This window comes from Macrobrachium nipponense, chromosome 8 (assembly GCF_015104395.2).
Source record: "Macrobrachium nipponense isolate FS-2020 chromosome 8, ASM1510439v2, whole genome shotgun sequence".
In the NCBI taxonomy this organism is placed as follows: Eukaryota; Metazoa; Arthropoda; class Malacostraca; order Decapoda; family Palaemonidae; genus Macrobrachium; species Macrobrachium nipponense.
The window spans coordinates 87,960,871-87,988,665 of NC_087203.1; the positions used below are offsets into that span (position 1 = coordinate 87,960,871).

General features: G+C 36.4%; 1 protein-coding gene across 1 annotated transcript in view; it reads right to left on the reverse strand.

Moving 5' to 3' along the window:
• Window positions 1-3,791: 3,791 nt before the first annotated feature.
• The window catches only part of LOC135222910 (tafazzin-like), a 41,992-nt gene continuing 17,988 nt past the window's right edge, over window positions 3,792-27,795 (reverse strand). The window contains exons 3-4 of the mRNA XM_064261304.1: window positions 18,892-19,040; window positions 3,792-16,001 (exon numbers count right to left, since the gene is read on the reverse strand). Coding sequence (XP_064117374.1) covers window positions 15,594-16,001; window positions 18,892-19,040 — 557 coding nt within the window. The 3' untranslated portion in view covers window positions 3,792-15,593. The remainder of the gene's footprint in view (window positions 16,002-18,891; window positions 19,041-27,795) is intronic.

A 27,795-nucleotide genomic window follows, 5' to 3' on the forward strand; every position in this document is an offset into this window, starting at 1 on the left:
ATCATCTATGTTGGTGGTGGTATTGGTTGTTGTAATATCACTTTTATTTTGGGTTTCAGTATTATTGGTATGAAATCCAGTTTCCATGTTTATACTATCTTGTTTGTCATTGTGCTGTTTGATGTCTTGATTTTTAGTCACATTTGAAAAGGTGGGGGTTTTGGATGGATTGTTAACGCCTCTTACTTTTAGCTCAAGTCTGGCTTCCATGACTGACATTCCTGTCCTATTTATTAACAACTGAAGTTCTGTGTTATATTGGTAAAATGAACACTCCTTAGATTTTGCGTGATGGGCTAGTCCACAATTAATACATTTTGATTGTTTACAGTTCCATTAGTGGTATGGTCATCTGATGCACAGACTGCACATATAGCTTTATTACGGCATCTTTTGTATGTGTGTCCATACCTTGAGCACTGTGTACATTGTAATGGTTTAGGAACAAAAGGACGAACTTCTCTATTTTGTCCAAGAATTTTTATTTTAAATGGTAAGTCTTGGCCTGTAAATTTTATTTTGGCAATGTTGATATTTTTACTTTTATCTTTCCTACTTGAAATAGAGTATATTTCTAAATCGTGGATATTGTTATATCTCAATTTTAGGGAGTCTAGCAATAGTTGTTTTGAAGGAAGCTCCTGCTCGCTATTGGGTAGGATGACTGTACCCTGTACATAATTCAATGTTTCATGGCTTGTAATTATTACCTTTATATTATTTATTTCTGTTATACTTAAAAAGGCAGTGGACTGCTTTTTATTGGTTACTTGGATAAGCCATTCATTGTCCTTGATGTGTCTGCATTCCATGTCTTGTGTTGGATATATGTTAAGTAATTTGTTTTCTAGCATCGCTGCTGAGATTTTGTTGTCAGCTTTGAGGACTAGAAATCTTGACCAATTATCTGGTCCAAAGAGGTCACCAAAATGTACCAATGTGGGATTAAGTCGGTAATTTTTGTTTCTTTTTGGTCCTTGTTTTATGTATGTTGCTTGTCTATTATGATTTTTATATTTTTCTGTATTGCTGAGAGGATTATTGTCTCTAATTCAGAATTATTGTTCATCATATATGGTTCCATTGTTACGATATTGGAGTTTACCAATTTATTTTTGTTTGTTTCTTTTGTATTTATGCACTCTATTTGGTTTTCTGGCTCTGCTGCTTTACTTGGAACAGGGTGTTCCTTTGTATCTTTATAGTACTTTCACTACTTGTGGCAGTACCTAGGAAATTCGGGAAAGACGTGCCAATGGTCATCAACTGTGCCGTAGTTTTTCCATCATGGGGCCCAGGGGTACTCAAATCATTTATTTCACAGTTCATAAATTTTGAGTTTTTACAACAATTAATAATAATTAATTCTTGAAAAGATATCATTGGCCCTTCGCGAAGTTAAATTTTCTGCCAAAGGCACAAGTGAGAAAGACTCCCAAATGTCCGCATCCCTACCCACCCTACCCCAAAAGGGGATGGCATAACATGATTAGTATGGCCCAAGTGTAAGCAGAACCCAGCTTGTAGGACTAAGAGTATGATGTTAATACAATTATCCCCATCCTAATCACATTATGGGCAAACTGGATAGAATGCCGAGAGTTCTATTCCTAGAACCAGGCCCCCCCTGGAATCCGTGGTCCAGCTCCACAGAATAGTTCCGCCTGAAAAACAGGTCCAAACATTGTCAGGTAGATGATGGATCTACCACAGTTCTCACTATTTAGAAACTCGGATTTAACTCCACGTTAAGCCATGCATATGTTTTCTCATTTATTTGCTTTCAAAAATTTGGCAAAAAATGGAAAGGTCCACATAAGTTTACTCGAAAAATATAGAATGTCTATGGGACTCGGGTTCGAACCTGGGAAGAGATTCCTGAGGTTCGAGAGCCCCCTCACCACGTCAAGGTGGTCCCAAAATGAGGGGGCAGACAAGTATAAGCGATCTTTAAACCTTTAAATGGTCACAGTACATAAAGTCTCTTTACAGGAATCTTCCATAGTGTTAAGTCATTTCTTACACCAAAACAAAGGCTCAAAATTGCATCAAACACCCGAGGCAAACACACACTCGTTCTACTATATCTTGTATGTACTCTTGCACGCCGTGGATGTTAAGGCCCTTCTTTATCAAAACATTTACTATATAAAAAAAAATAGCTGACGGGAAAATAAATATAAAAGACAAGGCAAACCCAACAAGTGTAAGAAATTAAGATTAAAGGTTATATTAAAAGACAGAAAACCGTTGCAACGTCAAAACTTTAATTCTGTTAAATTCTACTGAATTTTTGTGCTGTAATGCAGTTGTTTAAGACTTCTGGATTAATCTTATTTCTATCTAGGACAATAATTGTTTGTTTGTTTGTACTAATAGTTTGAAGGTCCGGTAAGGGAATGCATGACGATCTGAGAGGCAAGCATTTCTTTCGTGCACTGAATTTTAATAAATGCAGTTTCAGCATTCAATTAAATATTATCATCTTTTTTTGTACATTTATTTATTAACCTTTTATAAGTACAATATTTCACATCATGTTTTCTATTTTGTTTCAAATATCAGCATTCCATGTATTTTTTTCATTTACTATCTAATGACTTGCCTTTGTCAACAGGGGTTGGGGTGTCCTTTATGAATTTGTCAGCCTCACGAAAAATAACAATAACGCATTATAAAATTCTGTATGCTGCAATAACAACAGCAATTAAAAACATTATTACTTTATAATGAGATGGAATGTAAACTATTAATGCAACTGGCATTTAAAAGCCCTTACGCCGACTCACACTTTAAAACTATGACTGAAGTTTCAAACATAACACTATTATCACGTCTCTACAGCCAGTGCCATGAATGAGCCAAGCCGCCGTTGGCCTTTAAGCATAATCTTGCATTGTCTTGACGGACGGTCTGAGTTAAAAAAAAAAAATAATAATTTCCCTTTTTCTTTAAATACTGCCAATGGGCCGCTTTATTGGTATAATCATTTTTCGCAATGCCCACATGGGCATGAATCCAACATATTTCAACATTTACACTAGATCTGCATAATATACTGAGGTGAATATGAGTTTTTAGGATAATGGCTCTGAAACGCTTCTAGGTCACATTTAGTCACAAAAAAATATATTTCTGTAATTATACATTTATAATAATCAAAACTAGCATACTATTGCAAACACTTCTGCTGTTAAAACCGAATAAATAGGAGCAATCATAAACAGCCGTGTGAACCTTTACACCTTGAATGTTCCACTATGCATTATTTCTGATGTTCAGGAGCAACGGATATTTTTCTACCAAATAATAGAAACATCTTAGAGTTTATTTTTGGTGCATGATGTCAAATATTATTATAATTTCATTCAGAAGATGAACCTTATTCAAATGGAACAAGCACACTAGGACTAGACTTGAAAAATTCCACTTTCCAATGAATGTGGTATTCATTTGAAAGAAGTAACATTAGGTAACAGGGAATACAGAAAGAAAACAGTTATTAGAAATACAACTTATAAAAAATTTACAAATAAGATACTATCAGTTGATGGTCCAAGCCATAACTGCTAATGATAGGAAGCAGAAACATACGCACCTCTCTGTCTAAGAGAGACAAATCTCTAGCAAAAGCACACATCCACCCAGAGAAAAGGACTATTCCTTACAGCCTTACAGGCTCCGAATTTTTAACAGCAACCTCAGTCCATCACTTGTTACTTTATTAAAAATGTATGATACTATCAAATAAATCATACATCTCTTGCCATAGTATAATAAATAAAAAACAATTCTATACAATGTTTTAATATTAAAATAGTACAATTTTACCATTTTGTCACGTGTTCTTCAACAAGGAAGTGCAACTCCTGATGATGAGGACAAGATACAGCTGAATTATAATAAATCATGAATTATCAAAGGTGTTCATGTCATTTGTGTAAAAATAATGACAGGGTTGCAATAGATAAAATACCAAAAACTTTGTAAAACAGTCATTTATTTAAATAATTCAACACAATATGCATACAAAATCTTAATTAATTACTACATAGTTTTGAATGCAGCATAAATTACTGCCAATACATTAACACGATTCACTGCAAAATCCATATTTACATCTAATTACAAAAATAACTTCCATATTACAAACTAAATAAAATAAAACTTTTTAAAAACAGATACCTAATTCACAACACAACACAGCACATACTGCATTATTTTTCTGGGTACCATACAAAATACAGATCCCTTCATAGCATCTTATTTGAAAATCAGTGTTTTAACTCCAACTTTACCTTTAACTAAGTTTTCTTAAAAGCAAAATTCAAATTAGCACCTTAATTCATTATATGCAGTATTTTACTTTTAATACTTCACTCAACCTTGCCAAGCAGTACAAATTAGTTAAGTAATTTTAGCATTTTTCTATTAAGCTTTAATAAAAAAAAACACAATGTCAAGTAACAAAAATGCTGTAGTACTTCAATGAGAAATCATAGGTTTGCTGGTTGATCCTAAAATCGAGATACCTAAACAAATCCTTTAAAAATATTTTATTATCAATCACCTTTCTGAATTCGAAAATAATTTTTCCAAATTCAGAAAAATGTATGAAGTGTTAAAGACTTCAATTAAAAGTATGTTAAGATTTCATTTAACAATAATGTAAAAATTTATTTTCTAACTTTTTCAATAATGGTTACTGCCATTCTATTTAAATAATCTATGGCACAAAAAAAGGGCGAGAAAAGACAGTAATAAATTATTTGCCCGAGGTGTTTTTCATAAACGTCTGACTGCAGAAGACTGTACAGCAAAAAATGCAGTGCTGGAATTTGCTTTGGTCTAATTGAAAATTTTAAAGCTGAGGTAGTGGTAATTATGGATTACATAATTCTTTATTTAAATCATAATGAAAATATTATTAACACAAATCGAAGCATTTATTCCTTTCACAAAATCCCTTCCTTCCTGTTAGAGAAATTTACAAGCCTTTAGTCAGTTATACTTAGAGCAGTGGTCTCCAAAGTTTTCAGTATGAGAGCCACGTTGTGTACTGTATTTTACAAATTTTTGAGGAGCAAGGAAAAAGCCAATTTTTAAATTAATGGATAAAATCTATGTTAATTGATAATTAAGCACACAACTAATTATGAATCACACAATTTAGAACACAAGAAAAATTTGACAATTATAATGAAACGATGTGTTTGCATCGAGAAATCGTCATATAAGAGTGAATATACCAAACACTACACAATGCCGACATAACAATCACAAGAGATGAATTTATTTTTGGTAATTTATATTCTTTACTGAAATCTGTTACATATTTGTTTACCTCAAATTTGAATTTTCCAAATTCTGTACAAAATACAAAAATGAAAATGAACCCCCAAAAATCAGAAAAACAAAGCAATGTCAAAATGAACCTGAATCACTAGTAAAGGTTGAAAAAAAGGTACCTATAACAGTCTGCAGTTTTCAAGACAATTCAGTCTTGAGCAACGAATTGCAAAGTTTTCCACATTTAACTGGAATGATCCAAAAGCATTTTTAAGAAAATACCCAATGGAAATTTGTTTTATAATTTTTAAATATTTCAAGTTGTTATGGGCCAGATGAAACCACATGGCAAGCTATATGTGGCCCAAGAACTGAAGTTTGGAAACCCCTTCACTTGAGTAATAAGCAAATCTACAAGCAAAGGATGCATCTATGGTCATTTAAACAGGCTCCATACAAAGTTGCAATAGGAACATGTACAAAAACAAAACTGAGATATTAAGTTGTAGCCAACTTACAATAAAAATAAATGAACATAAGGTAGAATAACCAGACAACAGAGTCAAAATTCTTAGCACTATCCCATAAGTGGCCCTAAAGATTTGCTTTTATAACAAGATTTAAATGCTGATGACTGGCTTGAAAATTCTTTTTTATATATTGATGCACTGTAGCATTGTAATACTAGTTTCAGTTTTATTGTTAATGTGTTTGCTTTTCTACTTTTAATTCCATCATTTTATATCAAAAACAAAATATTGATGAAACTGTTAAGAATATTACAGCTATAAAGCTTTGTTTCCTTCAAAGAGAATGTTGTCAGGGAATTCCATAATGTTAGTAACACCATCTATTGACTGGATTTGGAGTTACAGTATTTGCAAAGTTTCTGTTAACGATTTTGTCCTTGTATTTTTCCGTTCCATAATAGACTTGGAAAAATAAATTTTGTGTTTTCTTTAGTCACGTTATAATCACCTAGCCGTGCAGTAAGTTGATTAACTGCCTGTGTTTATACGGAATATTGTTATATCAGTTTTTTGTGAAATGTGTTTATCTTCCAAATTTTTAAATCTTTAAAAATGTATTTGAAATTGTCTATAAGTGCGTATTTAATTAAAATTCTTTATGAATTAAGTTATTAAAATAAGTGTAGTGTTAATCATAAGAGTAGTTAAATTTCACAAAGTAAGTTTTTTCCTTTTGTTTTCAGCTAGGGTAATCCTCGACCCTTGGGGAAACAGTGCATGACCTTAAACAATCTCGGAGCAATTACTGCACTTTTTGAAAATACTTGAACTATTATCACAGGTTCCCGTTGTTACATTGAAGCATACGTTATATAAGTGACTCTGAATCCGAAATTCAAATTGGTGTATTATCTAGCGTATGATAAATGTCATAGAGACCCATGAACAGTGACTTGTGTTATGTACTGTGTTGTAAGGTTTATTTTTCTTGAGCAATTGCCGAGGTATTTATTTGTAACAAGACATTTGGTGATTTATTTTCGTAATTGATATTAAAAAGGGTGTCAGACAGATAAGTTACTCAATATTTTTGTTGTTCGTTATTTGTTTAGTTCCTTATTTCAATAATCTATCTTTAATTTCATAATTCATAGTGGTGTTAATATATTAAAATTTGTAATTAAACATTATTTCTAAATTTCTGAATTTGTTTTACCATACCTAATCACAAATAAGCAGTGCTATCTTTACCAGGTAAAAATGTCTTCAGAATTCCCTGACAAATGTAATGTTCCTACCCTAACCATAATCTGTAATAGTGCTTCAGGAATCACCATACATTTATTTCCAGAATGAATATGACCTACTTTTTATAGTTACAGATACCTGTTTTAAAAGGGATGCAATGCCAGATAATGAAAAGTGAATCACCCCATCTTTTCAGGGCTGTCTGCATACACCACATTATGTAATCGATAAATTTTTACATGTTCACATGTGTACTACTTCTGGATATGTTTTTGTTTGTATGGTGTTTTTATGTTGCATGGAACAAGTGGTCATTCAGAAATGTGACCAACGTCTTTACATGACTTCTGAACCACGTCGAGAGTGAACTTCTATCACCAGAAATACACATCTCTAACACCTCAGTGGAATGCCTGAGAACTGAACTCGTGGTCACCAAGGTGGTAGGTCATGACCATACCGATCACAGCACCGGATATGGTTTTTATGAAAAGTAAAAATGAGAAAAGACTCATGCTTTCAACACAGCCTGAGAATGGGAAGTACTACAGGCTGTACATAAAGAGGACAAAATCCCACTCAATGTAGGACCTTTTCCTTTTACCAACACATATACAGTAGCAAATACTAAGTGTTGCATATCCTCCAAGCACCTATTTATGCTGAAAAGTCCTCAAAATACAGCCCCAAGTACCAAATCCTGTGAGTGAATATGAAAACCTTGCTTTCTTCCCTATTCTTGGTTGTGTTCCATATAGTTCTGTTCTTTCACCTACTGTTGCCTTCTGTATCAATGGCCTCCATATCAATGCCTTGCTGATGATTCAACATGATCTTGTCCTCTTATTGCTACATAGATACTGCAACTTAAGTTAGATACAAAAACTCCCAAACACAGTTTAAAACTTTCTGTCTCTCTCACATACTACCAATACTTCTACAAAAATCTAACAGATCCTCTCACTTGCATCAAATTTAGAGTGCTTAGGTTACTTACTTCATAGTTCTTCAGAAAACTCTTTGTATTTCATATTGATGAGTCTGCCACTAAAAAATTGTGTGTTGTGCAGAAAGCATGAATTTCTTCATTACATTTACTTAACTTCATGTTGGCCTTATTATTCATTTGGAGTACGCAACCCACGCGAATATGGGAGGACCACTGTATATCTCAGTCTGTAATGGCTATTCTACTGCCTTGGACTGTAATTTTCTATCTGGATATAATTCAGTAGTCCTAGGCAGTCAAGCATATAGCTCTAACAGATTATCTTCCAAAACATTTCCTACTCACAAAATGACAATTTTTTAAAGTAATAGTGTACATACGTATATGTATTTTTCCTAACATACAAACCTGAGGTCTTTACAACAAGGATATTAGATAAAACAAGGTTGAGAAGGCATCTAAAAATAGAAATAATTGGAGGAGAAAGGGAGTCCTTCTCCCTTGAATGCATGATAGAAGATATAACAGAAAAAATTACAAACACCAAGGCTAAGACAAGAGTTGGGTTTGCATTATATCAAGGTAAAACAAGTCAGAGAGAAAGGCTCATATGAGCTAAAGCGAGTTGATAACAACTACACAGCATAACTGCGTAGGAACAACTATGTAGGCAGGAAGAAAGAGCAAGTAATACAATATGTAAACAGAGTAGAACATGTTGTAAGATTGCAGTATTTCCCTAAACATCTCAAAACAATTATACTCAAAAACAAAAACAATTAAGAGGAATTAAGTTGAATGGCAGGCAAAAGAAGAGACATGTCTGTCTCCTACTGCGGCCAATAGGAAAAGTGAATGCATACCAACTGGATAGCAGGACTTTCTCCCAACCATTGGTAGCCAACTAACAATAACCAAATTTTTAGTTAAACGGCTGGCTCCAGCTTGCATTGTAAATCCCATATGTAAAAAATGAAGGTTTGTAAACATGTAGGGACAATCTTTGTTTTTATCAAATGCTTTATATGTACTATCTGTTGTTACTAAGGAATAAAGATCTGTTCTAGAAAGTATTAATTCCACTTACTTTTCACCTCTTTATCTAAGACCTAAAATCTCACTTCTCTTTTATACTTGCTTGTGTCATTATGTCACCCTATAAAACTTTTACCTTTGCCTTAATCTCTCTCTGTCACTGCACGCAATGGATTACAAATTCCTCTTTTTTTTTTTTTTTTCATCTTGCACCTTGAAAATATTTCTGAATGGGGAGTCCATAATTCACTGACAAAGAACACCTTCAAAACAATTTCTGCCATCTACCTTGTGTGTGGATGAATGGAAGTACAATGTTTAGTAGTTTTACCAGACCACCGAGCTAACTCATTTAGCTCTCACAGATATAGCCTGATGGATCTGTCTTTATTAATAATAATGTTTAGATTTTATTTATCACAAAGGTCTAAAAGTTTTGTGATTGGGTTAATTGAAAATCATGGACATTCTGACATACTGCCATATATGAAAGATTTCTAACTAGGGAGAAAACAATTTTCTATAAGTCACTTCTAAGAGGTGGTTAACTGAAAAATCAAATCAACACTGAGAACAAAATAAACAAATTTACAATTACAGTAAAAATTCCTTTACAATATGCACCTTAGTCCCAAGAATAAACCTTGTTAATCCTTACTGGACGGATAAATATATCGATATGCGGCTCCTGAGGCCAGGTAAACTTTGAGGTTGGCCAATTTACAAAAAAAAAACCACATCAATGGAAAGAGGAAGATAAGCAAATGCAAATGGTGAAAGAAAAAAAAATCTGAAAAATTTTCCCTACCTTTCATGAGAAGTTGAAAATGACTATTTACAACCCCCTGAGGGTCCCTCTTTTACAAGACAACTTATATATGTTTTTTCTAATTAATAATTTGATTTTATTTTGTAAAATTATAATAACAGCTCACACAATATCAAAACAGATAGGAAAAAAAATCAGTAACAAATTCTTAGCATATTTGTTGTAAAATATTTAAGTAAATTTACCGAGAACAAAGATTCAGTAACTTTTCTTATTTTTACATGTTTTTTCTAGTATTTCTTTGCAAAATTACATTTACAACTGACATACTATCGTAAAAGACAAGAACAAAAACCAACAGCAACCCCTTGATATATTTATGAGCAAATTTACAAAAAGATGTCATGTGAGATAAAGATGTAATACTACATTCCCCCTTGAAGTTACAAGCAGAACTGAAGTCCTGAGATGCCCGATTGTGGTTTTAGCCAGTGTATAAGTTGTCGTTAGTGAATTTGGGCTGCAGAAGTAGTGGCACCTCTTTCCAGCCTGATTCTTTCCAAATTTATGGTGCTTAATATTGTTTATCTACAGGATCAATCCGTCCACCACCCCAAACCTGTTATTACTACTCCCGAGGAGCAATCCGTCCATTAAGGGTTAAGATAAATGTACATAAAATACTTACTGGACACCCATGAGCATCACAGATTAAATTTTAAGGTACTGGAAAAATCCAGTTAAAAAAAAATACCTTCAGCTAAGTTTCAACACAAAACATCATAATACATGTAGGCTAAGCCCTACAACTATAGAATTTTTTCTCAAAGCAGAATTTTTTTCATTACACTGCAAATAACATACTTACAAAGCTGTAGATGTAAAAGGTCATCATACATTCGGAAACATGTGATGAAGCAAATATAGCTAACAACCTAATAAACCTTGTACATCTTATCACCTGAAAGATTTTCCTTTCAAATCATAATACAGTGGTACCTTGACATACGAAAGGCTCAACTTAGAAAAACTCGAGATACGAAAGCAAATACGAAGATTTTTTTGGCTCTACATACGAAAATAGTTCAAGTTACGAAAGGTTGTTGCTGTAAAGTCCCGAGATTCACCCGGACCACCGAGAACAATTTTAAAACTCGCGCGCCGCCAACTGAGTAAACTCGCCACCATCCTCCCGCTCTCCCATTGGTTCCTGATGCTAGTCACCCCGTAAGATCCTGCTCTCCATTGGTCAGCATCTACCCCTTGTGGTCTATGTATTCTATTGGTAAAAGGATGCTGTAAATTGAAAAACTTATTCATGCAATACATTTAATAAAAAAAAAACACTAGGTAAAGATAGAATAAAGAATAGAAATGAATGGTTATTATACTGTTTGGTAGTTTCATTAGTTGAAGAGAGATAATGAAAATTTATGGTTTACTGTGTGCTAGGAAAAGTGACTGCTTGGAGATCGTTTGGTACTCGTAAGTACTGAATGTAAACAAAAGGTTTCAAGGTATTTTTTCATTTGTTTGTGTATTATAGTTAATGATTAATTAATAATTATTTGAAATGAATACATACTGATTATTTATACATTTTATTGGCATATTCTAAGCTTTTAGCTTCTTAGGTTTACGTAGATGTCAGAATCATAGACTAGGCTACAGTAGCAACTGCTAACATAGGCTAGGCTTATTGCTGAGGGACATATGCTAAAGTCCTAATATATGCAGTACAAATGGGGTTGAACATTACATGCAGTTGAATATTACTCAAGTATGTACAGTATTTTGCCTTTTTGGAGTCATATTTCTTCCGTCGGATCGGCATCGTAACCCTAGAACATGTGTTGTAAGCCTGGAAATATAATTTAGTGGGGTGTTTTTGTAGGGCTTAGAATGAATTAGGCATTTTACATGTAAAATGCAAAATGCGGTTCAAGATACGAAAAGCTCATGATACGAAGGCCGCCTCGGAACGGATTAATTTCGTATGTCGAGGTACCACTGTACGTATGTAGTCCTTACTAACTTTTCTGTCCAATTTCAAAGCACTCAAGATGATTAATAAACTTTCCCTCACATTGTGTCAAATGGTGGACAAATATTTTTCACCCACAAAAATGCATTCAGGTCAACTGCAATACATAATACTGTACTATGCATCCAACTTTTATGCAAGTTGGTACTACTTACTATAAAAGTAAAAAAATTTAATTACCTAAACAATGCAAATGATATACGTATTGCCCTAAATAAAAAAAATCATAAAAGGTAATCTTTCATAAAAGTAAAAGTTTCTAATAGGTCACGAAGTATCCAAGGGTTGAGGAACTCTAAGATAAGACTCAAAACTCCAAGTGAATATTCAATTGTTAAGGTCATTGCGCTTTCAAATGCACCTGCATAGCAAAATCTTGAAATGTCTCAGAAATATATGCTGTACCTGAATATCGAGACTGGAAACAACTTAAAAGATCTCCGATATCATCTTTCATAAAATTAGCTAACTATCTAACTGCTAAAGAGAGCAATAAAGAACTACTGTGGTACAGAGTGATTCATCATGCAGAAAATGAAAAAGCATATGGCAGAACTGTTTCGAACATAATGACAACTGCAATGGACTTGTGAAAATATAGCTGGTATTACATTACCCATCATTATATCAGCACACTGATGAATATTTTGTACTCAAGAGGACATGGCCTACCCCAAAAATATATAAACACTGACAAAAAGGCTCTTATCAATTCTGGAAACAACATTCATATGTGAGCTACTAAACTTATGTCTCTTATACTGGGTTGAAGTTAGTCATTTAGTATATACTTAAACACATTCTTGTATACTACAGGAAAATTATTTTGTTGAAAATGTACTTGAATACAGTAATAAAAGAGACTAATATGCTTGTGAAACATTTTCAGCATAAATTCTAATCGCACTTGTATTTTACCAAATTCTGGTACAATGCAATACAAACTAAAACAATGCAACTTTTGAACAATAAAAGTGAAAATTCCATATAGACCACTTACACTAATTATATATTGGTATGCCGTATCTGAATAAACCATACTGCAAAATGCATAAGCGATAATCTACCCTCTGAACACATTATCAAACAAAGATTTAGAAACAGGAACCAATGTTGTGACTGACACAAGTATCAAACTTTTATGTTCAAGAAACTACATACTTACCTCACTCCAAACCTTGTACTGTACATAATTTGTTTTTCATCAGTGAGCCATAAAATTACAATGGAAACCATACGACAAGGTAAATGCCATCATAGAATGTGCTGTGCATACTGTGTTATGCTACTTTTCATAAAACTCCAGCTACCAAAAATGTTAACAAAATAAAAAAATTGATTTTCATACATAATTGCAAACAGGATCACAAGAAAAGAAAAATAACCTTTATAAGAACAAACAGCTTATGAAAGCATATACTATATCCTGTTAAATTCAAGCTATGCATCGCAATTAGTCACTGAAGATTTTTAAAATCTATTTTTAGCAAGCACAGAATATAGTACTTAAGACTACCAGTTGTACAATGTATTCTGCATCCTAAATGAAAGGGAACAAATACATTAATTACAGAACATTATACAATATTTTCAAGTTCTCTGTTCAGACCTTACATCTGATGTACCTTGTAAACACTCACTGAGAAGGATGTCTACACATATTCTGTAACAGTGCAATAAAAAAGTTCATGGGCATATTTATATAAAGTACGTACTTCAATCTACAAAATCTTTCAACTAAACACTAACAATTAAATGATAACTGGATTAATGTTCAAACCAAAGTTTACCAAAACCAGTGAATTCAATATCTAACACCCAAAACTCCTGCATTTAAATTTTACTTTAAGTGGTATAGTAATCCAAAAACGGGGATGATTAAGATAAAACTTAATAAAAAAAAAATGATTAGTATTTACTTTGAAAAAAAACTTCAAATCCTGTGAAATCATGCCTTATAAAAAAAACAATAGTGTATAATTAAGAGCTGTCTTTGCACAAAACACTATAAGTAGCAAGTTTTACAGGATAGTCATGAGATTGCTACTAAACGATGTTTCCAAGAAGAGACATTAATAATTATAAAAATAATTTTCAAATTGAGTATGGGAATAATAATAATCATTCATGGATGAGGAAGTTGACCATACTTATGAACTAAACATCTACTAGCACTCATACCGATATTGGATTATGTTTTCTTTCTTAATATGTAAACCAATATACATAACAATTTCAAGATTTTATATAAAGAATACTTTTGCTGACTTATCCTTTAGTTAACAAATTTCTGTGCTACCATATTTCGGAATTTACATATGCATCATAGGTATTTGTAAAAATATTTAATAAGACAATACAAGCTATCAATTGTATGAGCAACTTTTTGTTTCAAGTCAAGTCATGGATTTAAATAACAGAACACTTGATATTCTTTACTATAGTAAGAATAACCAGTTCCTTGTTGAGTTGTTAAAATTACACTTTCCTTGATCGTCAACCTTCAAAAAGGTATTGGAAAATGCCCCACAAAAGTGGAAAAATAAAGGTTTGTTAAAGAAAATGAACAGTTTAAACAGTATTGAAGCAAACTGCACAATTCAACCTTGTAAAAAATGGAAGCCTCTCCTCAGTGGTACATATTACATATATGCCCAAATTTCAAGTTGCCTATAAGATGTCAAACACTCTAAGATCACTAGGGTGTTACTAGGTAGAAAAAACAGCATGGTAAGTATTTGGCCATTTAAATCTTTCTCTAAACATTAATCCCTTGTTTATGGTTTTGCCTGAGACCTCATTCATTGTATACGTATTGTGTTTTCTTAAGAAATAACAGTGAAATTTTTCTTTCATTGCAGCGTGCTTTTAGGAATAATAATAATAATAATAATAAATAATAATAATAATAATAATACTAATAATAATCATAATAATAATAATAATAATAATAATAATAATAATAATAATAATAATAATGTTATTGAAATGTAAAACACACACAATAACACTCAGGTTTTATGTGGGTCTGTGTTTAAAGCAATTTTATAAATTATTTTTCCTTTAACATTTATTAGTATTATTTACAGAATTCAGTTTTCTGAATTTCTCATTTTCACATTTGCCAATTTGATTAATAGGCATTTCCAAAACTTTTGTTGCTTCAGCTGTACAAGAACTTTAGTTTTGACCTTGCTGCTTTTCTTAAATGAAAAACTGAAGCTGTTGTAATCTACTTTCCTTGATCTGAGAGTGGAGATACTGGTGGTGGGGAGCTTTGGCTTCTCATATTGACCAGAACAATGTCAGCTTGAGCACAATTGCTCTTCAAGTAGATGGGTGGTTTAAGATTATGCCAGTAAAGTGACCACTAACATTTTAAATGACCGTGTGTTGCAGAAAATGAGGTTTGGTAGCACATGTCAAAACGCTATGTCACCTTTCTTTGGTTTACGAAAGGTTTAGATTCAACATGTTTAGAAAACTTCACTTGAGAAGGGTCTGCAAAGCACAATTTATCATAACAATGATAAGTTTAGCAACACTGGAATTCCTTGTTCACCACACCCTAGTCAGAGGTCTGGATAAACTAATCCTTTATAATAATAATACTAATAATAATAATAATAATAATAACCACACCCTAGTAATCTTATTGTGTCTGACTGACTATATGTTCGTTAAAAATTACGATGGACGTTAGAGTGATCATTTTGATGAGCTATAACTGTTTATAAAAAGCATATAAATGTATCAGATATTTTAAAATGTCCATGCCTTCAGCCTGTGCTAACAACATCTACCTTGTAGCATTTTTTCATGTAGTTCTTCAGCATGCTCTCTTAATCTCCAAATTTCTTCTTGAATTTTGTCTGTTATAATTTTCCGTGCTGTGGTTGGATCCTCTTGCTTTGCCTTCATTTCTGCTACGATTTCTTTAAAATCCATGGGTTCTCCAATCAAAACTGTAACTTTTTTACCTACTCTGGGTATGTAGGGAGCTTTATTTGGAAGAATTGCATCCATTCCTATGTGATAAAATGGAAGAACAATTGGGCACACAGGAGACTCATAAATAAGTCTACCAACACCCCACTTAATACGCATATGTTCTTGTGTCATGTTCACTTTTCCCTCTGGGAATATGTGCACCCACTCACCTTCTTTCAGTCTGTCCAGCAAGAAGTCCATTGCTCTCTGAAAAAACCAATATCCTTGAAAATTAAGCCACAGTGTAGTAAAAGTCCTTGATTTTATAACACTCTAATGTATGTGGAAGACTGCCGAGGAAAATAAAAACTTCTTTAATTAGTCCCATAAGATTACATTTATATTCTACAAAACAATTATTGCCTTGATACCACTGAAACCATATTATCAGATACCAAAAGATAATTTTTTGTGATAATAGCAATTATCATTATTAAAATAATTTTTAAAATAGTAAGAATAATCTTATCATCATTATGATTTCATGAATTTTCCCGCTTATTCATCATAATGGAATTTAGTCATACCATAAGACTGTTTATGCAAATTTCTGTCTGAATTCATCATAACAGCTACAGCTCCATCTAATTAACAGAACTTATCATCTTTAGGAAAGACAAAACTTTCAGATAAATGGACTGATTTCTTTCAACAATCTGGTATTGCAATGACTTTCGTCATCAACACAAAATGTGGTTTTAGGTGCTTATAATTTTAGAGTAAATAAAATCTTAAATTCAAAAAAATTTACTCAGAAATCTTTCAGAGAAGGTTAGTTTATCCAGTAAATTTAAATACAGTATTCAGATAAATTTGTAAACCCCATCCTCTCTGAGAACCACTGAGAGAGAGTAGCTGGCTACCCTCCTCATTTCTGCACTCAAAAAAAAGAATAGGCTTCTCAAACCTCCAAGGCTGAGACACTCAATCATAAAGGGGAGTCATCACAGACAGGCTGGGTTACCCAACTATTAAAAATCCAAGTTAAAAAAAATCAGCCCAAAGCCCAAATTCACAGGAGGGGTGACATCAAGACGGGAAGCTGTCGGTAACATATCTGTCAAAATCATTAAGAAATGAGATGTTCAAGATAGCTGGAGGATGCTCATTAAAGATAGTGACCCTGAGTAGGGCTTAAGCAGAGAAAAAAATCAACCCTCTCAAGAGGCAGAGGCACCAATTTGTCGAGTCTCGGATAGAAAAGGCACCATGTTGTCATTCACTCAAAAGATGTTTATCTGAATATACTATTGTACAAAATTTTTTTGGCTTTGCTTTTTTTCTATAAAAATTATAATTTTGTTCCAGCACACCTGCTGCTTCTTTGGAATTCCAAGGCTGTTTAATCTTTCCAGAATTACATTTTGCAAGAATTAAGTATGTATTTACCAAATTCAGTCTTAATCTAATACTGTTGGCTTATGTCTTTTGTTTAGCTTTTCTAATAAAAGTTCAGTTAGTCTCTTTGATTATACGGAATTCCATTAACAGGTAAATGTTACATTCACTGAATGAAAAAGGGTGAACCTTAACACACCTCTTGCCTGAGAGAGGTATGCACATGGGTGAAGATTAGGGAGGAGGAAACGGTAGGCTAACTCTTCAAGCCTACCTCCTCCACTGAAAACTTTCTAACAACAACAAATTTACCCCTACAGTGGAGAATTAAAACAGATGAGATCACCTAAATAGAAGACACGAAGGTTAACTACACTCTAATACCCTTCACACTTCTGATAATGACACTTTCTTTTTGTGTAAACAAAACACTCAAAACCAAAATCCAAAGTTGAACTCAGATTAAGTAGGAAAAATAAGGTTTACACTTAAACCTATTCTTGGGATAGGAAGTACTCTCTTAACTAGGCTGGTTTCTCAATAAGACTCAGCTATTCTCAGCTCTTCACACTTTCCTGTGAGGAAATATATTCCACTTCCATTGCAAGGATGAATAGCAAATTTCAGCAGTCTTATCAGTTGTTCTAGGCTCTAGAAGTGTTAATTCTATGTTCATCAACTAGCAGCTGACAAATGCAGAACACTGGCATGCACAAATGCTACTGTCCTAAGAACACTGGACATCATAATTTCCCTGAGCACAGTCCAGTAGTGACCAACATCAATCTTTTTACATAAAGACATCTCCATGTAATTAGAAAATCCAAAAATTAAGTTATGGAATGTACAGCATAAGATAAATGCCACAGATGTATAAAAATACATATAAAACTAGATTTCTTACATGGCATTTTATATAATATATCTTACAATATATATATATAATATATTATATATATATATATATATAGATATTAACATATATAATATATAATAATATATTATATTATATATAATAGATATATATAATAATATTATATATATATATGGTTAGTATTACTAACATTATCATTTACATTTTAATGACTAAACAAATACACATCTAATAAATTACAGTTTTTGGTATGAGGAATTCCACAATCCAATGAAAGGTTTGGTTAGTTTCGATACATTATTACTTGACTAAATACTCTTTAAAGTTTGCCATTCATTGAAGGTAACTGGTTTGAATGAAAAATCATCACTGACTGGAACTTACAGTACGTACAAGAATAAATAATAAAAAAAAAAAGTAACTTATTATGAAGGGCATCCCGATAACCTGATGGCTAATAACAGCTAATAACTTTGGTCTAAAATAGAATGGTTAATCGTTTAACTAAATTGTGATGGTCATTTGCCTTTTACCACCCTGAATAACAGTAATGAAAGGTTTATATTTGCATACATTACACCAAACAACTACTAATTACCGTAATCAGAAAATTGTGACACTGATAGTACTGATAACTAAACATAAGTAGTTACTGTAACTGCATAACAATTTCATATGACTGTTATACAAGTATATACAGTAATAGATAATAGTCTATAAAAATATTACTCTTGCAGCATTTTCAAAATATTTCTCCTGGAGTATTATTTCACAATTACTATACTTTAATGAGGACTTGTGACTGTAAACCAACTCTTACTATGATTACTGCTATATATACTTCCCTCATTACCTTCATTGGGCCGCTTCCATGAATTAACATACCTGATAAACGCCAATACCTCTGATAATTGGCACACATCTTCCCGCACTGAAAAACCAGCTATGAAAGCGTTTCGTAAATGTAATGTCGTGCGCTGCTGGAGACCATCGTAATTTCTTTGCATTCCATAATTCCCGCAATCTTAAGATACCTACAAATCAAAATATTTCAATAAAGTAACATTTATAATATGAGGCCAAATCAATTTGCATTCCCAAATCTGTAAATGGAAGCATTTTCATTAATACTGTACTTAACTAAAAAGCTGTTAACTTGTTCAATTAATCAGTATATTCGGGACAATCCTTTTCCCTGATGAAAAATATTTTTTGAAAGTGAATTATAAGATATCTTGTACATGAACTTTTCAAAGAATGTTCCAATGCAACATAACACATAGTAAGTTATAGAATTAATAATTTTTCACAAATCTGCTCAAATTTATATGCCCACAGTTCTATCAATTTCAAAGGGATCCTCCATTTAAATAACAAATTCAAACCAGTAATCTCTCAAGGGCTGATAATATAGCTGTTGAAAATGCACACACACCTGTGACTGAATACTGTACAATAAAATTACTTATTATAGTTGTGGTAGTTGTGTAATATACATTCATCTGCTATGTAAAATGAAAAAAGTGCTTAGTTTAGTCATTTCTAAATATTGTATTAATAATATAATAATAACCAGTGCAAAAATCAAATGTGCTTGGAGAAAATAGTTTATTTTGATAACTGCAATGAACTATAAATTGGACTTATTATTTCTATTTGAAAAATTAATCCTTATCACAATTTTGTTACAGGAAAACTGAGGTTGCTCTTGATGTCTTGAACCCTACCTCCCTGATCAGTTTGTATGTTTGTGTGAAAATTCAGTACAAGTATATACCCCATAATTAAATGAATGGTAGTTTATACTATAATATTCAGTAATTTAGATTGTGCGCTTAATTCTACACTGTACTCTGAATGCTATTAGTTTTCTTTCAAGTACTATACTTCTTGTAATAATTTGTGTACACTAACTCAGAATTCTAGTTGGCCTCTACATCACAGTACTTACTTAGAATGACCCTATCACACACTAGCCATCAATCTCAATCTTTTGAAGTTAAACCCTTCCTTTGTATGTCCTGACTCCTTGTGTATAAAAGAAAACGTCTTACATGAGTCAGAAATTATCATTATTGATAGCCCTACCAAACCAGATTTAGCATTCTGATATCTCAAGGGTTGGTTCTTACTGAGTATACTAGATGTTAATATATTACAATTTAAAATTTTAATAATGTTTATGATGAAAATGTTGATTATTCTGAGAATTTTTTTTTTTTGCACAGATTTGTTTTCAATACGTACTTCATATTCATTCTTGGTTAAATAATCATATTTAACAGAAGTCACTCAATCTCTGAACATTTTCTCCTAGTTGCTATGTATTATATATCATTCTGCCTTGTTAATTTTGACTTCAAAATCCAGCATGTTCCCTATACCATAAGATAGTCCTCCTCCATCCCTTCACTAATTGCTTATTCAAAGATTTGGGTATCTAACAAGATATTACAAGGATATACTTCAATAAGTACCAATCAAAGATCTTGGATCATAAGTAAGTGAGTGAATTTGAATCCAGGTGCTTTAGAAACATTATTTATGAAGACTTCTGTTATCTTCCAGTAAATATACAGTGAAATATAAGTGTACATTACAAGATATTCTTTAGTTGTAACTGGTGCCAAGATATCAAGAGTTCATATTCATAACTAATATGTTAAGAAGCTACTGGTCACTTTAACCAGATACTTATGGAACATTCCAAATTTTTAAAGAAATTTGTATTTTTCCTAACATACATACCGGTCTTTACATATGGGATTTACTTTCAGTACAAGCTGGAGCTGACAGTTTACCCTAAAACAAGGTGGATATTGGTAGAGTTGGATTCCAACTGAAGGGGAGGAATCCCTCCCATACAGATGGTACACATTCACTTTACCTTTTGGCCCCGGTGAACATACTACAAGTTAGTTCAGAGATTTGCTCAGATTCCTCCCACCAAGGAGTAAGTATGTATAGACCTCAGTTTTGTATGTTATGAAAAAGGCAAATTACTTAAAAATTTGTCATTTGTTCCTATACGTATACAAACCCTTGGTCTTTACATTCTTACTCCTTGGTGGGAGGAATCTGAGCAAATCTCTGAACTGACTGGTAGTGTGTTCACCTGGGACCCCTTTCCTGGTCATGTAAGATCAAAGGAAGGAGACACATGCCTCTAATCTGCTGAAGATGTGTGATGTTCAACTGCCAGACTTCTAGGCTTTTGAATAAATGGAAGGCAACATCACTGATTCGAAGATAGGCTTGGATGAACCCATATTATTGGGGACAATGAAGCAGAAGATAAATAATGGGTCTGTTCACTGAAAGTCCCTCTCTCCCCTAGCTAAAGAATGGGTAGGCGTTGCATTTATTAATCCAAAATGAGCTGGATTACAGACAGTTATCTAGAACACCTGCCTGAAAGCCCATCCAGCACGTGACAGCTTTCTCCATTAGGTGAGATGCTACCTGTCCTCAATAGCTGGGTGATCTACAAGACTGTTGAGGAGCCATCACAGAACCTAAAGATAGAGTCTGAGGATCTATGGGCAACATCCCAAAGGTTAAAAGGAGGCGAATTTTGTCTGTTACGACTGCATTCCTGTAGTACCCATCCGATGGGTTCTCCCTGAATGCTAGGGGAAGACCAATGTCCCTGACCTCTCAGCTTAGCCACTTGTAAAGCCCATTTCTTACATTTAAATAGTTTCCTTTCATACAGTACTATAATACTTCATTTACCCAATGAATATAATTTGCATCATATACCAATATATTACAGCATAAAATAATAACCTCTTGAGTACAGCATAAAATGACAAATTTTCTAAGACAATTTGTATTTTTCATAGCTACAAACCTGAGGATCTTTGTCAATGGGGTCTTATCCACTTACATGACAAAACACCTTGCCAAATGGCATCATCAAGGAGCATAACACCGATCCCGATCACCTGATCCTAACACCGGGGTTAGTACTAGGATTGAAAGGAGTTATCCCCCAACATCCTTTCAAACAACCATACAAGCTCAAAACCAAACTTTTTCAGATTAAAAAAAAATTAATTACTTAAGGATCGGTACCAGCTCCCTGTCCCAGCACAGTATCCGCTGATACATAAGGTCCAAGAGAAAAGCACTTTTCGTATGTCACTCTGACGTCTTTTAAGTAATGGGAAGCAAATACTGAGTTGCATCTCCAATACGTTGCTGCTAAAATGTCTTTCATTGACATATTCCTATTAAAGGCTAGGGAAGTCGCAACTGTACGTACTTCATGTGCTCTAACCCTAAGCAGCTTCAAGGTTTTCTCTTGGCATTTCATGTGAGCCTCCGTTATTACAATTCTAACAAAGAACGCTAATGTGTTCTTAGACATTGGTCTCTTCGGGTCCTTTACCGCACACCATAGACTCTGACTGCAACCCTGAAGTTGACTCTTCTTTTTAAGATAGAACTTCAGTGCTCTGACTGGACAGAGAGACCTTTCTGGCTCTCTACCTACAAGAGGAGAGAGTCCCTTGACCTCAAAACTTCTGGGCCAAGGTTTAGAAGGGTTCTCATTCTGCGCCAGAAACAGAGGTTGGAAAGAGACAACCGCAGAATCTCCTTTAAAACCTACCCGAGAGTCCAATGCATATATTTCACTGACCCTCTAGGCAGTCGCGAGGGCCAAGAGAAATATGCACTTCCTCGAGAGGTCTCTAAAAGATGCTTTATGCGGAGGTTCGAACCTATCTGAAGAGAGGAACTGGAGGACTACATCAAGATTCCAACTTGGTGGGAGAGAGGACTTAGTCTTTGTAGTTTCAAAGGATCGTATCAGATCATGGAGATCCTTGTTATCCTCTATGCTCAGGCCCCTGTTTCTGAATACAGCAGAGAGCATGCTCCTGTATCCTTTAATGGTCGAAACAGCTAAGCGTGATTCTTCTCGTAGGAAGAGAAGAAAATCAGCAATATCGGTCACAGAGGTATTGGATGAGGACAGCTTCTTCGACCTACACCATCTACGGAAGACTTCCCACTTCGATTGATAAACCCGCAGAGTAGAGGATCTGCGGGCTCTGGCGATCGCGCTCGCAGCTTTTCGAGAAAAGCCTCTCGCTCTGACAAGTCTTTCGATAGTCGAAAGGCAGTCAGGGAGAGAGCGGGGAGGTTTCCGTGGAACCTCTCGAAGTGGGGTTGTTTGAGCAGATCTGTCCTTTCGGGGAGAGATCTGGGGAAGTCCACCGTCCATTCCAGTACCTCTGTGAACCAATCTCGAGCGGGCCAAAAGGGGGCGATGAGCGTTAGTTTCGTTGCCTCCGAGGAACGGAACTTCCTTAGCACTTCCCCCAGAATTTTGAATGGGGGAAAAGCATAGGCATCTATGCTCGACCAGTCCATGAGAAGGGCATCTATTGCTATTGCTCTGGGATCTTCCACTATGGAGCAAAAGTTTTCCATCCTTCTGGAGAGGAACGTGGCGAACAGGTCTATCTGAGGCTTCCCCCAGAGGGACCAGAGCTTTCGGCAGACTTCGGAGTGGAGGGTCCACTCTGTTGGAAGGACCTGGTTCTTCCTGCTGAGTCTGTCTGCTCTTACATTCTTGGTTCCTTGAATAAACCTCGTCAGTAGCACAATGTCTCGTTCCTCTGCCCATATCAAGAGGTCTCTCGCTATCTTGTATAGTGTGAACGAGTGAGTCCCCCCCTGTTTTCGGATGTAAGCCAGAGCAATGGTATTGTCCGAGTTTACCTGGACTACCACGCCTCTGACCTCCGACTCGAAGTTCTTCAAGGCTAGATGAACAGCCATAAGTTCCTTCACGTTTATATGCCAGGACACCTGTTCTTTTGCCCAGGTGCCTGACACTTCCTTCTTTCCTAGTGTTGCTCCCCATCCCGTTTCCGAGGCGTCGGAAAACAACACTAGGAGAGGGTTCCGAATCGAAAGGGATATTCCTTCGTTCTTTCGAAGAGGGGCTAACCACCACTTCAGGAGTGACTTGATCTCTTGTTGGATGGGAAATGAACCCGAAAGATCCCCTTTCTGTCAGTTCCACATCCTTTGCAGGTAGAACTGCAGCGGTCTCAGATTGAGCCTCCCTAGGGAAACGAACTGCTCCAGCGACGAAGGGTGCCCAGAAGACTTAACCATTCCCTCGCTGAGCTTCGTTCTTTCCCTAAGAAGGTTGAGACTTTTTCCAAGCCTCGAGCAATTCTGTCTTGTGATGGAAACGCGCAAAAACCCAGAGAATCCATCTGAATCCCCAGATAGACAATGTTCTGGCTGGGAATCATCTGAGACTTCTCGAGGTTCACGAGCAGTCCGAGTGAGCGAACGAGATCCAAAGTCGTTTCCAAGTCCTCCAAACACTGTTGTTTCGATTTGGCCCTTATTAGCCAGTCATCCAAATAAAGGGATATGTTCACCCCCTCCAGATGAAGCCATCGTGCTACGTTCCTCATCAGGCTCGTGAACACTTGAGGAGCCGTAGACAGGCCGAAGCACAGAGCCCTGAATTGAAAAACCCTGCCCTGCATCATGAACCGCAGGTATTTCCTCGATGAAGGATGCAGGGGGACGTGAAAATATGCGTCCTGTAGGTCCAAGGAGACCATCCAATCTCCTGGACGCAGAGCAGCAAGAACCGAGTTGGAAGTTTCCATGGAGAACTTCTGTTTCTCCACGAATCGGTTCAGTGCGCTCACATCCAGGACAGGTCTCCACCCCCCCGAGGCTTTTGGTACGAGGAACAGTTGATTGTAAAAGCCTTGAGAGTGTGGGTCCTGTACTAATTCTATGGCCTTCTTCAACATTTGTTCTACTAGCTGAAGCAGGGTCTTCCTCTTGACAGGGTCCGTGTACTTCGCCGACAGTTCCCTTGGGGTAGACGTCAAGGGGGGCCTGTCTCTGAAGGGGATGAGATATCCTCTTTTCAATATAGAGAGGGACCAGGTGTCCGCCTCTCTCAACGCCCATTCTTCTGAGAACTTCAGAAATCTGGCGCCTACTGGTGTTTGGAGGACTTGAACTTCACTTGTTTTTCTTGCTAGGTCTAAAGGCAGAAGCCCTACCTCTCCTTTCCGCTCCTCTCTTCCTAAAGGAGAAGACGAACTCTCTCGAAAGGGCGGCTTTGGGTTCCATGTCTCCTTCTTCGTAGCGGGAACAGTTGGTCTCACCTTTTTGGTCGACTGGACCAGCAGATCTTGTGTCGCCTTCTCAGTAAGTGAGTGAGAAATATCTCTCACTAACTGAGAAGGGAAAAGCTGGTTTGACAGAGGGGCATACAGTAGGGACGACCTCTGTACCGGCAAGACAGCTTTAGTAAGAAAAGAACTGAATACAGCTCTCTTCTTAAGTATTCCCGCTCCGAAAAGGAGGCCACTTCCCCTGATCCATCTTGCACCGCCCTATCCATGCAAGCCAAGATACTATTAAGGACTTCGGGGCTTAGGCATTCATTGTCCTGTGTCTTCTTGGCCATCACCCCAAGGGACCAGTCCAGAAAGTTAAAAACTTCCAAGACATGGAACAATCCCTTGAGGTGATGGTCCATTTCAGACATTCCCCACGTTGTCTTAGCTGAAGAGAGGGACTGTCTCCTCGACGCGTCCACAAGCGTTGAGAAATCTGCTTCAGCAGAAGCTGGGAGGGCGAGTCCCATTGCTTCGCCTGTCTCATACCAAATACCCCTCCTCCCAGAAAGTCTGGAGGGAGGGCAGGTAAAGACAGTCTTTCCCGCCTCCTCCCTGGAGCTGAGCCAATTTCCAAAAGACTGCAAAGCTTTCTTCATGGAAATTGTTGGCCGCATCTTCAAGAAGGAGGACGATTTTGAGGTCTTCGTGCTTGTGATCAGCGACCGAGGAGACGGAGGGGCGGCAGGACTCAGGGAATCTCCAAATTCTTGGAGCAAAAGAGCTGCCAAAGATTTGTAGCCCGAGAGTCCCGCTCCCTTTTGAGCTTCCGTGTCAGAGACATCTTCTAAGTCAAGTTCCACAGGAGAATCATTATCAGCCGAGGGAGAACGTCTCTTCTCACAAGGTGAAGGGTTTTTAGCAGGGTCAGATCCCTCCCGACAAGGGCGATGGCCGCCTGTGCGACATCTTGCGTCCCTGTCGGGCGAATGCTGATCCTGCGAAAAAGCCCAATCATCATCGAAGCCCTCCTGACAAGGATGACGGCTGCCTGTGCGACATCTTGCATCCCTGTCAGGAGAAGGCTTGCTTGCGACAAGCTTCCATCAGCAACAGATATATCGTGACAAGGATGACGGCCGCCTGTGCGACATCTTGCGCCCTTGTCCAGAGAAACCTGTTCCTGGTCAAAATCATAAAGAGATGCCTCCTGGTTGACTTCTCTGTATGGTTTCCTTGAAGAAAATCCTGGCGCCGAAAGCTTGGTTCGTTCCTCGTGCCTGGATGTCTCTGTCAGTGTCCTCTGTCCGAGTTGTCCACATTTGGAACTTGGCGCCTGGCTGTTGTCGTCCCAGTACGACACTTTTGCCTGTCCATATTGTCCGCTTCTGGCGCTTGGCGCCCAGACGGCGCTGTCTGTGTACAACGTTTTTTCCTGTCCTGGCTGTCCGCCTTGTCCAGGTTGTCCGTATCTGGCGCTTGGCGCCTGGTCGTAGCTGTCTGCATACTAGTATAATTCTGCCTGTCCGGGCTGTCCACGTCTGGCGGCTGGTCTCTGGTTGGCGCCGTCCGTGTAGGACACTTTTTCCTGTCCGAGTCGTCCACCTCTGGCTCCGAGCGCCTGGCTGGATCTGTCCGACTCGGACACTCATTGTCATTGTCCGTATCTGACGTCCCAAGTCTATGAGTTTCCGTCCGTTCTTCCGTTATCGTCTCTGTTCTCGGACGAGGAGTAGAGGAGAGGAGCCTGGAGTCCGGAACGCCCACCGGACGAGATCTCTTAACAGGAAGAAAAGTGTCTTTTCTCCTGGGAGGGTCTTTTCTTAATACTCCTACTAATGAAGATATCTGTTCCTGCATCTTAAGTAGGATATCTGTCGCTGTTTGTTCCTTTTCCTTATCGGGAATAGGAAAATGCGCCCTTGAAGGCGTAGGCGATCGTGATCTTAGAGCAGGAGAATTCCATGTCTTCTTGGCTCTTTTCCTCTCGCAGGGAGAATCCTCCGGGAAACGTTCCGGGCTCGAGTCCAGCGTAGGCGCTTTCTAACTCCTCTTGATCGGACGCGATAGTTCGTCGGAAGTCCATCCACTTCTGCGGGGAGACGAATCGGATGATGAAAAGCACTCTTTTAGGATGCCTTTCCAATGGCGATCCTTGGCAGTCTGGGACGCTACAGATTCTGCCGAGGGGACGCCTGATTGGTGGGGATTCTCCATAACCTCCGTATGGCTATTGACATTCCTTCTCCTCTGGGCCTGGGAGCTTGGAAGAGGTCTAGGTCTGGGAGCGAGACAGAGCCGATCAGACGCACCCTCCACTACACTGGGGACACTTACGTCACTTTCCACAGTCTTACCTTGAAGAGCTTGCATTTTAAGCTCCATCCTTCTTAATGCGGTCTTAATATTTGCAATCTCCGTAGCAGAATTTGCATTATCTGCTATGGGAGAGGGTGATACTGCATGTGAGGAAGCAATTAATTGGGGGTTAGTTATATTAACTGGCTCGTTAGAGCAAGATCTACTCAAGATTCTAGAGGCAACTTTTCTAACCCTATCTCTCTCTAGTTTCCTTAAGTAGGAATCTAGAGTCTTCCATTCTTCCTCTTCATATTCACGCATTCATTGCAAGTGTTATTTCTAGAGCATTCATACCCCCTACACCTCTTACATA